The 13,763-nt window shown below is 42.1% G+C and overlaps 4 protein-coding genes across 4 annotated transcripts; all 4 read right to left on the bottom strand.

Annotated features, from left to right (window-relative positions):
• Positions 1-385: 385 nt before the first annotated feature.
• LOC131878496 (zinc finger protein 384-like) lies at positions 386-1,214 on the bottom strand. The gene has a single exon (XM_059224484.1). The coding sequence runs from the start codon at positions 1,212-1,214 to the stop codon at positions 486-488; it is 729 nt and encodes a 242-aa protein (XP_059080467.1). The 3' UTR covers positions 386-485.
• A 279-nt stretch (positions 1,215-1,493) lies between these two features.
• Positions 1,494-2,889, bottom strand: LOC131878495 (uncharacterized). Its single transcript, XM_059224483.1, has 2 exons — positions 2,723-2,889; positions 1,494-2,651 (listed from the first exon to the last, which is right to left on the bottom strand). Exons 1-2 carry the CDS (start codon positions 2,816-2,818, stop codon positions 1,494-1,496), a joined length of 1,254 nt encoding a protein of 417 aa, XP_059080466.1. The 5' UTR covers positions 2,819-2,889.
• Positions 2,890-4,937: 2,048 nt separating this feature from the next.
• On the bottom strand, positions 4,938-7,771 carry LOC131878490 (uncharacterized). The gene is made up of 2 exons (XM_059224473.1): positions 7,463-7,771; positions 4,938-7,233 (listed from the first exon to the last, which is right to left on the bottom strand). The coding sequence occupies exons 1-2, from the start codon at positions 7,556-7,558 to the stop codon at positions 5,014-5,016; spliced, it is 2,316 nt and encodes a 771-aa protein (XP_059080456.1). The 5' UTR covers positions 7,559-7,771; the 3' UTR covers positions 4,938-5,013.
• A 2,333-nt stretch (positions 7,772-10,104) lies between these two features.
• Positions 10,105-12,414, bottom strand: LOC131878492 (uncharacterized). The gene is made up of 2 exons (XM_059224475.1): positions 12,250-12,414; positions 10,105-12,113 (listed from the first exon to the last, which is right to left on the bottom strand). Exons 1-2 carry the CDS (start codon positions 12,343-12,345, stop codon positions 10,485-10,487), a joined length of 1,725 nt encoding a protein of 574 aa, XP_059080458.1. The 5' UTR covers positions 12,346-12,414; the 3' UTR covers positions 10,105-10,484.
• Between the last annotated feature and the right edge of the window lie 1,349 nt (positions 12,415-13,763).

Here is a 13,763-nt window from a genome sequence, read left to right as displayed (position 1 = left end):
CAGTTTTGTCCTGCAGCTCAAGGATGTTGTATACAGAAAAATTCTCGTTAACCTGGTTTTTCTATGGTTCAAATTCTCACTTGTCCAAGTTAAGGTTAAGCTAAACGGGTGATAACATGGACAAAAGAAATTTGAATTGCGGAAATAAAAATTACAAGTGAGAGGAATTCGCGTAAAGTTCCAAAATATATTTAATTTAAATGGTTGCCAGAAACATCCAAGGGCGCCTTGACTGAATAATCCTCGTCTTCATTCCTCAACGTATTTCAGTCTATGTTGCATTACTGCATTAAATATTTTTCTAATTTCCAATACTCCTCTATCGCCCTCGCTGGTGTTGGAGTGGAACCATACAAATACCTTTGTTATCAAATGCAACAGCGTATTAGTGAGATCAAAAGATATAGAAGTTCATTTGCCTCATCTCCTCATTAACCATCTATATAATTGATATTGCATATGATGTTTATAGTATTTCAAACAAGCTACCATTGAACACGCCGTTTCGGCCTGCCCGGAGGATTCTTGCCCAACTCACAGCCCATCTCCAGTAACAAACTATCCGGAACCAAAGTGGTGATGGTGGTGGCTTTGCCCATAACTCTGCCATGATGCTTCTTCTCATGAACGTAGAGATTACCTTGGGAGTTAAAACTGGACGTACAATTCAAGCTCCGACACACATAAGGTCGGTTGTTGATGTGAATGCACAGCACGTGTTGACTCAATTTGAGTTTCTCGCTGAATGTCTTGGTGCAAAGTCCGCATTTGTGAGGCTTGTCTTCCTCGGTGCCATGATTGAGGGTCCAATGCCTTTGAAGATACAATTTGTGGCGGAATCGCTTGGGGCATTGGTCGCATGAGAACTCACCTTGGGCCATTTCCATCTTCATCCCCGGATGAACTTGCGCCCAATGGGTTTCGAAAACTAATGCGGAATCAAAGTACTTCTCGCAATGTTGGCAAAAGTACTTTTGATGCGATCGGAGAACGTGGAGCTTCAGATATTGCTTGGAACATATGACCTTCCCGCAAATCTCACAAATGTGCTTGGGTTGGGTTTGTCGCCTGGGTTTCTTTTGTTTCCGAAACAATTCGCTATGAGTCTCTTCGTAATGTTTCTGCTTCTCCTCTAGGGACTCGAACTTAAGATTGCATTTGCACTGAAACTTCTGCAATTTGTGGATCTGCATGTGCTGAATCATGTTGTTCATAAATATGTTCTCTTGGATTTGCTTGCCACAAAACTCGCAAGTGAGTAAAGGCAAGGGTTTGGGGAGCACTTCGTCCGAGGCCAAAAGTTTGTCGGTAAATGTCTTGGTGTACCTCAACCGAGTGTTCTCCTTATTGACCTCGGTCACTAATTTGCTCCGAGGAAATTTGGCCTTCAAGTTCCCACCCACCCAAACTAACGTCAACAGTCGGGAACACGTGCTAGCTTGAAATTCGTGCCGATTATTGTTAAAACTGATTTGACGGACCTCAACTTGCCGTTAGTAAACGCCAACGAGAACAATGTCCTCAAAGTGTCTCAGATCACTTGTCATTTGAATACTGTAGTCAGTGGGTGGGGGATCGATTGCTATCCTGGTTGGTTTAGTAGCCGCATTGGCGTTTACCACCTCCGGATGATTTTGCTCTTCAACCAAGTTTTCCCGGGTACATTGGTACATATACTTACGATGAAGATCGTTGACATAATTCGGGTTTTTGCTTTGCTGCCCGGTTTCCACAAAGGTCCGGAAGCAACCCGAGCCCAGCAATTGAGCTCGGGGCAATCCAAAGATCTCGTGGCACGCTAAAAGAGTGGGTGAGAACGATCTTCCAATGGCTTCCGGATCATCTGTAGTCCAAGCTAGAGATTTTCCATAAATCGTTTCCTCCTGGACTCGAACGCCAATCAGAGCTAAGAAGAGACATCCCTCGGTGCACACGCTTTTATCATAACGGGCACCCTTGAACGAGGTCACCGGTGAAGACGTCACGTTCACGGGCAAAATCCCCTGCCCTTGACTTTGCAAAAGGTTGATAATGGCCGCATGATCAATTTCGGGGCCAGTATCGGTAGGGGGAGGAACTAGTGCGGCTTTCCGCTTAACACTTCGCTCCCGCCTTGAGGATCGAGGTCCTTTTCGTTTGACGCCTTTTGACCTGATGGTTCGTTTGGTCCCATCCGCACTCTTGAATGGGTGGCCCTCAAAATTGCCATCATCCAGACTGTGGTCCTCCTCATCTAAACTGTGCTTCCACTCGTCGTCATGATTATGGTCGGCCTCATCCATGTCCTCCTCTCCATCGTCAGCACTGATTTCGTGAAAGAGGTTGATGGCATTAGGCTCCAAGAAATCGGGCGTATTCCGCCCATTCTCGGTTTTCAGCTCGATTTCGGGCGACAAGGGCTGGTGGAGAGTGTTTTTGGATTTGGGCGTGAATGCGTGGTGAATCTGAAAGAAATCGGCCATTTCGGGATCTAGATTCTGCCAGGAATGGACCTCGTGGGTCAATCCTTGATAGACTTGATCCACGAATCGTTGAAGGTGGGCGTGTTCGATGTCGGGTAAGGTGACGTAATCCGTTTCTTCTTGGACGAAAGTGGGCCATTCTGGGAAAAGCGAGCACACCACCAATTTGTGGACCCAAATGGGTTGATTCTAAAAGAGACAAGGATAGTCCAACTGGGGGATGTTATGGGACAGACAAGGGCAAGACGGGGCTGACTCACTTGGGGAGTGGCAAGGGAGCCGTATAACGCTAGATCACAAAACTGATGGTTTTGGTAATTCCGGTAGATGTCTTGGAAGAAATTGAAGGGGGGCATGTTCACTGAAATCTTTCGAAGAAGTTTGTTATGTTTTAGTTCATGTCAATTTTCTGGACTCTGTCAGATGTATAACCATAGAGTAGAAGGGTCAAAGATTTCTACCTTTGATAGTCCCAAGGACCCTAGATCGAGCAAGGTAGCGCTACCTTCTTGAGATCACCCAACCTCTCCCGCCCTGTTAGGTCTAAACTACTGCCGCTGAAATATGTTTAATGTCAATTATTGGCATAGGTATTGAACAAAATATGCGATTAATGTGTTTTGTAACCATTGATGGTATGTGCTTCAAACAAGGCATTTAAATATAATTAAAATGACTTCTGACATGTCTTGAAGTAGGACTGATAGATGCCAGTTTGGTTACCTTGATAAAGCAAGAATTTGCTCTGAGCACAATTAGTCAATATTTTTTTTACTAATGATAATGTTTAAAGAAAATTGTTAGTGGAACATCTTGATCAAACTTCAAGAAATTTGATGCACTTGTTATGAAACTAAAGTTCTCACTCTGGGAATGGCACTCAGACCAGAAGTAGGCATGCATATTATAGCTCTGAGCTACAAATTGCTCTTCAAACTCATATCAATGCTTTATAATCATGGAATGATATATCTTAACAAAGATGACACCTAATTTACATGACTATATTGGACGCTTTTACAAAATACTAAATTCATTGGAGTCCAAAATTAAAAATAAAATCTTTTGAACAGGACATAGTTATTGCTCTGTGCCCCTGAAATAATGCCTGCCTTTTATGTAAACTTCCTAGTAAGTAGACATTCAAACTCTACTCACAGACAACCCATCCATTTTCCATCAATGATCAGTATTTCTTTTGTCAAATTGAATAAAATTATCAATTATCCATCCTAGATATTCAAATAAGTCAATATTTACGTACGTGCACTTTTATTGCCTATCTCATACATTTCGTTCATTATTTGTCAGTGTAAGTTCCTCATCAATTGTTGAAATGATTCGTTTTGATTTTGTTTCCATGAATGATTTTGAGCAAGTTTTGCGCAATATTTCACTGATTTTGAAGACAATTTGATTGTTCTTGATTAATTCAATGTTCATGGTTATTTTATAATCATACATCTGATCTAAAAAATTTATTCATAAATAGTTCCTTGCCATGTCATAATAATGGCTAATTTTTTTCTTACCTTTAAAGAAACATTTCATTTTATTGAGCTGAGTAATTCCTTAATAGGGGATGTCAAGTAAAGGAAATTTAAGGAAAAATGTGGTCCGGCACCCTGATTTTAGGCATTTTGGGGGAGAGAACTATGACAAACATCACAGTCAACTCACACTATCCGCCCCTTGAATTTTCAATAATCAAGTGCTTTTGAGCGAGTTGTGTCTACAAACCCCTACTAAATGAGCATGTTTGGTGTTAATCAGTGAACGCACTATCAAATTGGCTCTAGACCACAATGCTAATTGCTTAGTCAAGCAAGTAAAATGGGAAAAATGAAAAATCCAATGCATGCACAATGCGGTTTGGCTGGACATGTTGTCTTTGATTTTACTCCGTGGAATAACGTCAGTTGTCCATGAACGCGTTTACTTGACTAGCCCTATTGATTCCCATTTTAATGACAGCATATGGAAACAGAAAAGCAAATCAAACATTTCCCTAAAGTTTTGCTTCCAGGTCATAATTTTTTGGGAAAAGTAACCCCAGGAAATAAGTTTTTTAAGACCGAATTTTGGACGTTTCAGTCAGCAAAAATTGTTGAAACATTCTGATGCTCACAGTGGGTGTATCTGGGTACAAAACGCATCTCAAAATTATGAGATCATGAACCAACGTGGGGAGACCCCATTGTTAGCTGAAAAGGAATTTCTCATTATTCCGTTACAAAATTCTGAAAGATAAATTCTAAAAGCCAACATATTCTGTGATAAAAGCAACTTCGACACAAGGGTGACTGAAAGATCATTTTCCATTGCAGATTTGTGTTTTAAACCAAGAAGCAATCTTGCATGATTTCTGATATTCTCATCTATCGGCTCGAGAGTAAATTCTGTTATCATTCTAACACACCTTGCTGAGATTTTTGTGATTACCCCATTCATACAATGATGCACTGACGAAACAAATTTTGCGCTCCATAAGTCAATAATATTAAGCTATTCTCAGTTGCAATGTGCATTTCTGCAAGAACTAGGCCAAGATTCAAAACACTTTTCGAATGGGTGGTCTGAGCTTGCAGCCCAATTCCAACAATTGGCTATCAGGGATCACTACGTCAATGGGTGTGGTCTTGCCGAGAGCTCGACCATGTAACTTCTTCTCGTGGGCATAGAGATTGCCACAATAATTGAAAGTAGACGTGCATCCGGGGCTTCGGCATTTGTAGGGTCGACTCTTGATATGAATATTCAGCATATGATACTTAAATTTGGGCTTCTCACTAAAAGTCGTCTCGCACAAGCCGCATTTGTAGGGTCTATCTTCTTCGCGCCCATGAACATGCTCCTTATGTCTTTGGGCGTAAACCTTCTCCTGGAATCGTTGTGGGCATTGATCACACGAATACCATCCATCCGGGAGCTCCATTTCCGTGTCTGGATGGGCTTGATTCCAGTGTCGCTTGAACTTTTTGGCCGATTGAAAGTCGATGTTGCAATGATTGCAATGAAACTTGTTATGTATCCGATTGATGTGATCTTTTAGGGTATTGACAGACCCTAGAACTTTGCCACACGTGTCACAAACATGCGCCCCTCGCTCCTTCTTTGGATTATGCTTCATTTTTGATCCGAACGGGTTCTTGAGACTTCCAAATTGTTTCAAATCCCTATCTCGATGATGCTCATTGAAATGTCGGTGTTTGTGGGTAAGCGAGCTAAATTTGATATCACAGCCACATTGAATCTTCTCGAGTGCGTGCTTTTGCTTGTGGAAGATCATTTTGTTCATAAAGATGGTTTCTTGAATTTGCATGCCACATATTTCACACGTCACCAAAGGCAAAGGAATAGGTAGCTCGTCATGAGATGCCAAGAGTCTCTTGGCCATAGACTCCGTGTAATTCAGTCTTGTGTGCTCCTTGTTCAAGCGGACGACCTTGGGACTTTTGGGAAATCTGGCCTGGTGGTTACCTCCCACCCACACTAAGGTTAATAAGCGACAGACTGTCAGAGCCACATAATTATGACTTAGTCCCGGGTAAAAGTACATTTGACGCACTTCCACGCCATGCTTGTAAACCCCCACCAGAACAATGTCATCAAACGAGGACAGGGTCTCACTCATCCGAATGGTATAATCACCTTCAGGAAGACTAATTTCCCTCCGAGTGGCCTGAGACATGGCATTGGCTTCGACGACTGGTTGGCTGTTGAGCTCGTTCTCCAAGTCAATTCGGGTGCATTGGTATAAAAACTTCCGATGGAGATCATTGAGATAATTTGGGCCATTGGTCTGCGACTTCATTCCGGCGAATGTCCGAAAACATCTCGAACCCATGACTAAAGCCCTGGATAGACCAAACACGCTTTGAAGGGCATTCGTTGCGGGTAGAAAAGAGTCATCAATCACTGCAGGGTCTTTGGTGGTCCAAGCCAGGGATTGGCCCCAGAGTTCATCATCAATTTGTTGGACTCCAACTAAGGCAAAGAAAGCGTTTTTGTGCTTAGTAAGGCCTTTGGTCATGAGGGCCTTGGATTCCATGGAGGTACAGGTCACATCGACATAAAAAATCCCATTGGTTTGGCTTTTTAACAGTTCTTGAATCGGTTGATGGTCAATCATTTTGTCCATGCTATCACTTTGCATCATGGCAAAATGTTGTGCCAATATTCTCTTTCGTTTTGTAAGTTTCTCATAAGGTCTTCTTTTTGTATTCGCACTCTGCTTGGACGCCCTCCGGGCAGCTTGAGCGTCTTCATCCGCCATCATTTGGTCTTGGTCTCTTTCCCAATCATTATCACCTTGATCATCATTTCCTTGAAATAAGTCTTCTTCCAAGTCGTAGTCATCGTCATCACTCACTTGTGACTCCACTTTCGATTCATCGAACAAATTGATAGCCTGATCCTCTTGGAAATCCACGTCCATCTCCATTATCACCTCAGTCAATGTCTCCTTGTTCTCCTCATGGTTGGGATGTTCCGGCTGGCACGCTTCGGACAGAGTGGTCAGGACGCCATTTGCCACCGTTTTCACGCCCACCGGCGCGCCCGGACCAAAGACAGCGCTCACTTGAGTTTGCCAATCCCGCCATGATTCGTCGTGATTAGTAAGTGAGTGATAGAGTCTATCGACAAACGCTTTTAAACGGACGTGCTCGATATCCGGCCAAGTGACGCGATCCGTGTCTTCGTCGATCACGTGGCGCCAATCACGCACCAAGGCGCACAAGATCAACTTGTGGCAGAGAATGGGTTCGACCTAAAATTGAGAAGAACAATAGGGGTTCGTGAGGTCACAAGTCAATCAAGATGGTGGCACGTTCAAGGGGCAGTGTTAACGAGTTCATCTTTTGGGTTCAATCCCCGATGGTGTTCCTGACACGCCATTGACAGACATCATTATTATTATTATTATTGGCTTCCACGAGTGAGCCGTTTGGCTTAGGATGGATTAGGACTTGGCGTGCAGGTCCATGTCAGTAACTTACCGAGGCATCTCCAGGTGAACCGCACAGGGCCAAATCACAGAATCGGTTGTTTTGATAGTCGGTCAATATATCGTGGAAGAAATTGTAGGGCGGCATGACCACGGGATGGCCAGGGCACGAATCCAGGTACGGTGGGCGTGCCTCTAGGCCGTGATGGACTTCAAAGCCGGAAGCCTGGAAGGTGGATTCTTGACCTTGTTTGTGGCCGTTGGTTCGTTCAAATTAGGTCCTTGAGTCACAGAGCAAACTTAGCCAAGAGTTTGGACTGCCAGTCAGCTAGAGGGATAATTTTTTGAACGATTGGGTATTAGGCAGCTGAGGCTGTTGAAAGCATGGTGACCAAAGGATTTGACCAAGAAGAGAAAAGTGCACGCGTTGTTCGATTTTGAATGATGTTAAAGGCTATATTTTAGCTAAACTTACTTGCACCTTCCCTCAAGACTTGACAGCTCTTTAAGCAGCCAAATAGTACCTGATAATAGAACTGTCCAAAAATAATGGATAAAAGTTTGCATTTCAATTATATAAGGAACTTGATAAATGAACAAATGATATGATACCATTAAGCTTAAAACCATTTCTTTGCCCTTCCTAAGTTCAATAACTCACTAATCTAGAAGGTCTTATTGGTAACGAACCTTTTCTTGTTCGATGTCCAGCAATTTTCAGTTCTGCAATAATGCACGGACTTCTGGAGATGTGGATCGCAAGTGGAAACCAAATTTTATATCTTTTTTTTGAGGCCAAACCTTTGCTTAGGAAACTCAGGAGACATGGTCAAAGTTATGCAGCAAACACTACATAAAATTCGAATTATTGGCCTGCTCTTGGTCAGCTTATAAGCTTTTGACAACATAACTTTGAAACGATCCACTATACATGTAAATGATATAAAAATGACCTACCTTCAATTGAATAGATCTTTGTTTCTTATTTCATTACTTTAATTCAAAAAGTGGCTCAGAGTTGCTAGGACCAAGAGCAGGCCAATTTGGTGGGAAGCTTGTTCACAGTCCATATTTCTAGAAGTCCGTGGATAATGCAACCTCAGTTTCTCTTCTTCCTTGAAAGAAAAAAATGGAATGTTTCGGGAATCGCTATTTTGCTTTCAAAGACATGATAAGCTTTTGGGTTTGCAATGGACTTCCTCTCCAGGCAGGAAGGGATATTTTAGACAAAATCTCATCTTGGTAGAGTTAGAACACTACTTTGGTGTTTTGAAGAATGAAATGCAAATCAGATGCTCTACAATGGCCAAACATTGCCCATCCCATGATTTTTCAAGGGTGCTTCACAATAGGAGACGTCAAGACATTTTTCAAATTTTGAGCCCAAAGGTCAAACATTGAGTTTGGAGGAGTGAATAATTGGAAAGGGATTTCTTCTGACTACATCATTCAGTTCAAACCTTTTGAAGTTCAGGATTTTTCGTCTCTTGCAAAAGTTAATGTGACCTTTTTCAATGCTTCAGTAAAGAGGGCCTTTGTTTGATGCTTATAGGCACGGGCGCTCAAGTCAAGTAATGCTTCAACTAAACCCTCTGGGGCTCCTTACCCACTAATAATCAGTTTTGGTTAGCCTAGCTGATGACAGCTTTCAGTTGTTTCCGGTGGCTGGACAATTGACTTGCACAAAGTTAGCATTTGCCAATTCATCTGCACAATTTGGAGGAAAAATTCTAAAAGAAGGAAATCTTTTCATCTGTTATCGGGTCGCATGTGCACGTTATCAATGCTAGAAACTGACTGCTTTATTTTCACCCAGCCCAGCGGCAGCCCCCAGCTGCTAATGGCGGGAAATACGAAGAGGCTAAATGCGATATCACAATAATGAGAGCTATCATATGAACACGGATCAATCTGGAAGTACAAAAAAAGTCCCACATTGATATCAAGATCACTCTTATAAGATAGGGATAAGGACTATTGGTTTGCCAGGATTTTATTTTCTGCAGTTTAAGCAAAAGAGGGGTATGCTTTTTCAATTTTCAAATAAAACAAATGTCAAATATAAACTGAAAACAAGCCAACTATGCAAAAAAAAAAATCGATCTGCACCTTTTGCACATCCTTGTTTATCAAGGTTGGCCATATTTGTATAGTTCCACCTAATGAGGAGCTATTTTAGCAACTTTTGGTAGTTTATGCAGATATATTGATGAATAAATTGATGGATAAAACAGATGAAATTGATGTACAATCCCGCAAAAAAGAGGAAAACATGAGGTTTCTTGTTGCATAGACTAACATATTCCAAAATGTTCAAGGTGGCTTGAGAGAATCCGCTAATTATATTTAAAATGACATCTCCTAAATTTAATAATTCACCAATTTCTAAGGACTTATAGGCAACGGACGGATTTTTGTCTTAATTCCAGCAAATTTTAGTTCTTGGATAATGTAATCTCAGTTTTTTTTCTTGCTTGAAAGAAATTATTGGAATATGTCCTGGGAACTCGAGTGGTCCTTTCAAACTGACAACCCAAATCGTCCAGTTGATCATCTGGCACTAACTCGTCGATAGGCGTAGCTTTACCCAAAGCTCCTCCGTGGAACTTCTTTTCATGGGCATAGAGATTTCCAGAATAATTGAAAGTAGAGTTACACCCCTCACTACGGCAAATAAAAGGCCGGCTCTTGACGTGAACATTCAACACGTGGTACTTCAGCTTGTACTTATCGGTGAAACTTTTCTGGCATTGCCCACATTTGTGGGCTTTCAGCACGTGCAAAGTCTTCATATGCCGGGACAAGTCTTGCTTCCGAGGGAAGCCTAAATCGCATTCCGGACAAGACAACCAACCATCCGGAAGTTTGGCCTCCACACTTGGATGAGCTTATTCACAATGACGCCGAAAAATGGGCACAGACTCAAACTCCTGGTCGCAATATTCACATGGAATGGAGCTGTGGTTCCGTTTGATATGCCGGTGGAAATTGGTCAGGGATTGAAAGACCTTGCCGCAGGTGTCGCAAATGTATTGGCCTTCAACTTCGTGCGATGAGCGTTGATGACTTTTCTTTTACGGTTCGATGGGTGCTTCTCCCACGTGATTTTCCTGGTAATGTTGCTTTTTGTGGGCAAATGATCTGAAGGAGATACCACATTGACATTCAAACTCCATCAGGCTGTGGATCTGCCGATGTTGAAGCAAATTGGTCATGCAAGTATTCTCCTGGATTTGCTTACCGCAAATGTCACAAATGACCGTGGGCAGAGGTCTGGGGATCTCTTCATCACTGGCTAGAAGTCGCTCTATCTTTTTCTTGGTATAAATCAGACGAGCGTTCTTTAAAAATATTTCAGTCATGAATGAGGTGGCTTTGAACTTATCTTTTTTATTCCCTCCCACCCACACCATTCTCAAGAGCCGTGATAGCATCCTTTCTGGAGTAGATGTAAGATGGGGTGTGGGTACAGTCACTTTTCGAATTTCTACTCCATGCGGGTAGACGCCTACCAAGAGAATGTCATCCAACACATCAAGTTTCTCAGTCATTTGGATGGTATAATTGAACAACGGTAGGCTCAGGTCCTTCCTTGTTGGGGGCGTGACTGCAAACCCTTCAACTATTTCGGCCCGTTTTAACTCGTTGGCCAGTTGTTGGCGGCTACTTTGGAAGACGAACTTTCGATACAGATCATGGGAGATGCCCTCACTTTTGCAACACACGTCCAAAAAAGATTTCGCTCCCAAAAGCGGCACTCGAGCTAGACCGAACACGGACTGAAATGCTTCTATGGTCTTGGTTAGGCTGCAATTTAAGGCCTTGAACTCGTCACTGGTCCATGCTAACGCTTGGCCCACCATGTCATTTCCGATTTCCTGGACTCCTATGAGCGCAAAGAAGGCATCTTTTCGTTCCGTAAGGCTGTCCATCATAGCTTGATATTTGGATCCAACATTATGGGTGGTCACATCAATTTTCAATTGACCGTGACATTCCCCCTTTAACAATTTGTAAATCGTGGCTAATTCGATCACATGTTTACCAACCGAGGATTGTATCCATTGCTGATTCCTGGCCAACTTGGCATGTAGGCTTCCGAGCTGATTTTTCAGAGATTTGGGGACATTCCCATTACCAACAGTTCGGGTGGCCGCCTTTCGCTTGGCTTTGGATAGCTGCACTTTAGAGTCGATCCGCTTTCTCTTCTTGGTTTGGATCTTGAGAGCCACAACTTCGGATTCATCTTTTACTTTTGGCTCGCTTGGGTTGGGAGAAAGAGGGTCTTTCCATTCTGGCGAGATTGACAAGGGATCTTTCGGATCATCATAGTCTTCTGAAGAGTAGTCATGGAAGATACTCACAGCATCCTCATGGTCCAAAGCCAAATCAAGATAGTCATCAATCCCCGATATTGGGTCGTGGTGCATGGCCAACTCATCTTGAGCTAAGAGTTCTGGAGTGGCAAATGTTTCAATTTGAAAGCTTTCAACTCCGAGGAACGCCAGTATGTTAACGTCAAGCTCCTTCAAGTTAGAGCTATGACCGGGAAGAAGGGATTCGTAGAGTCGAGAAAAAAATCGTTGCAAGTCTTCGTGTCGAAAATTGGGTAACGAGATGTAATCCGTGTCATCTTTGATGAGATTCTCCCACTTTGAAATGAATGAGCACACGACCAATTTGTGACACAAGATGGGTTTCATCTGAAATGATATCCAATTGGTGAGATATCTTACATAAATATCAGCACTTTACACCTACTGGGAGATAATCAATTACACATGAACACGTGATTAAAGAGCAACTTCATCAAAAGGAAATCTAAATGAAGCTTCCCACCTGTTTGCTATGGGACATTTGCCCGCATATTTCCAAATCGCAATAACGAGTCTCTTGATAGGCTTCAAAAATGCCCTCAAACAAACTGTTGGACATGTTTCTAGATTAAAGATTCATTCAAGTGTGCATTGTTTTCATTTACGCTAGTGGTGACAGGTCCCTGGGCTTCGAACATGTCAGAATAGCTCTTGAAACATGCCAAAACATGCCAGATGAAAATCCGAATATGTCAGAAAACATGCCTGTAAGACAAAAGCATCCCGTATTTGCAACGTTCTGAAACATGTGGAGGTCGTTGTTATAATTCAACTTGAATCACCATAATGGCTGACCTTCTGAAGCAAAATTTTAATGATTTAGAGCATGCTTTTACTCACTATTTGAGTGTTTATGGGCTTCAGGGGAGCAATGAAAGGAATCGATCAAAATCTTGGTTCATCATTAGAGGGTGTGATTAGCGTCCACAAGTTTCCTTTGGATAAAGGTCAGGGAAGAGATTTGTACCAGGGACCTCCCTCACTTTAGGATACTGCACTAACCATTACACTACGTTTCCTCCCCTCTGATTAAACAAATTTGTGAGGAAATACAGATAGTTATAGTCATGATAAAGAGGTAATAGGCATTGATCGACCTCAAAGGGAGGAAGTATTATACTTCTATCAATCAAGCCAAGGCAGCAAGATGGGAATGTCCAATTGTCCATTTTGTAACTTATTTGTCAAGTTTGAAAACCTTGGCAATAAACTGCGAAACCATGACTGATCCGAAAAACATGCTATATTGAATTTTCCTGTGTCAGAGGGGTTCTAAATATGCCAGACGTACACTTTTTTGACTTGCAAGTAAGCCATCTGGCAGCACTAATTTACGCTACTGATCAACTGTCTGATTTTGAGATCTAGGGAAAGAAAAATCATCCCTGCCAAGCCATTTGAGGCAGTGCCTTAACATATTTTGGTTGTGCGGCTGGAGGGTGTCGGGCTGAGCTGCTTCCATTGGTTTACGCGGTTTCAACCAAATCAATCAAATAAAGAGGGCAGCCAAAATTTGCAAAAATATATGTTCTGAATTTACAGCAAATTTACATCAAAACCACCTGAATTTGCACAAAACTTTGCAAAGAACCTCGTTAAAGCATAGGCACTGAGTCCTTTTGGAGAGCTGTAGAGGTTATTTTTCCCTTCCAAATCAAGCAATAATAGTTGATGAAAAGTAAATTTCTGTCAATATAACACTCGGCACAGTGAAACTATTACAAAACAATTTTGTTATCAAGATTATGTTACATTACATGTTAGGGATAAGGTAACTGTTTTCAAGTTTCTTGAAAATGATAGCAGGCCAATTCTTTCCACATAAATCATCCATCTCCTAACTATTTACTGATACCCCATTGGAGTAAACTCCAATCCAGGAGTTGCATGCTCTGTGATGAGTCCGCCGAGAAAACAACAGCGAAAGCTGATGTTAAAATCGAAAGTGCGAGACATCTAAAAATGTTTATTTCCCCT

Source organism: Tigriopus californicus, chromosome 3, assembly GCF_007210705.1.
Source record: "Tigriopus californicus strain San Diego chromosome 3, Tcal_SD_v2.1, whole genome shotgun sequence".
Classification (NCBI taxonomy): Eukaryota; Metazoa; Arthropoda; class Copepoda; order Harpacticoida; family Harpacticidae; genus Tigriopus; species Tigriopus californicus.
The sequence above is the reverse complement of the archived record's forward strand: the minus strand, read 5'-3'. Positions and strand labels throughout refer to the sequence as shown.

Bases quoted from the DNA above. Each gene is read 5' to 3' on its own strand.
- LOC131878495 (XM_059224483.1), bottom strand. From the start codon at position 2,818: ATGCCCCCCTTCAATTTCTTCCAAGACATCTACCGGAATTACCAAAAC. The intron at 2,652-2,722 runs GTGAGTCAGCCC...TGTCTCTTTTAG, and splicing joins GCTCCCTTGCCACTCCCCAA to AATCAACCCATTTGGGTCCA.
- LOC131878490 (XM_059224473.1), bottom strand. From the start codon at position 7,558: ATGCCGCCCTACAATTTCTTCCACGATATATTGACCGACTATCAAAAC. The intron at 7,234-7,462 runs GTAAGTTACTGA...TCTCAATTTTAG, and splicing joins GTTCACCTGGAGATGCCTCG to GTCGAACCCATTCTCTGCCA.
- LOC131878492 (XM_059224475.1), bottom strand. From the start codon at position 12,345: ATGTCCAACAGTTTGTTTGAGGGCATTTTTGAAGCCTATCAAGAGACT. The intron at 12,114-12,249 runs GTGGGAAGCTTC...ATATCATTTCAG, and splicing joins AAATGTCCCATAGCAAACAG to ATGAAACCCATCTTGTGTCA.
- LOC131878496 (XM_059224484.1), bottom strand. From the start codon at position 1,214: ATGAACAACATGATTCAGCACATGCAGATCCACAAATTGCAGAAGTTT.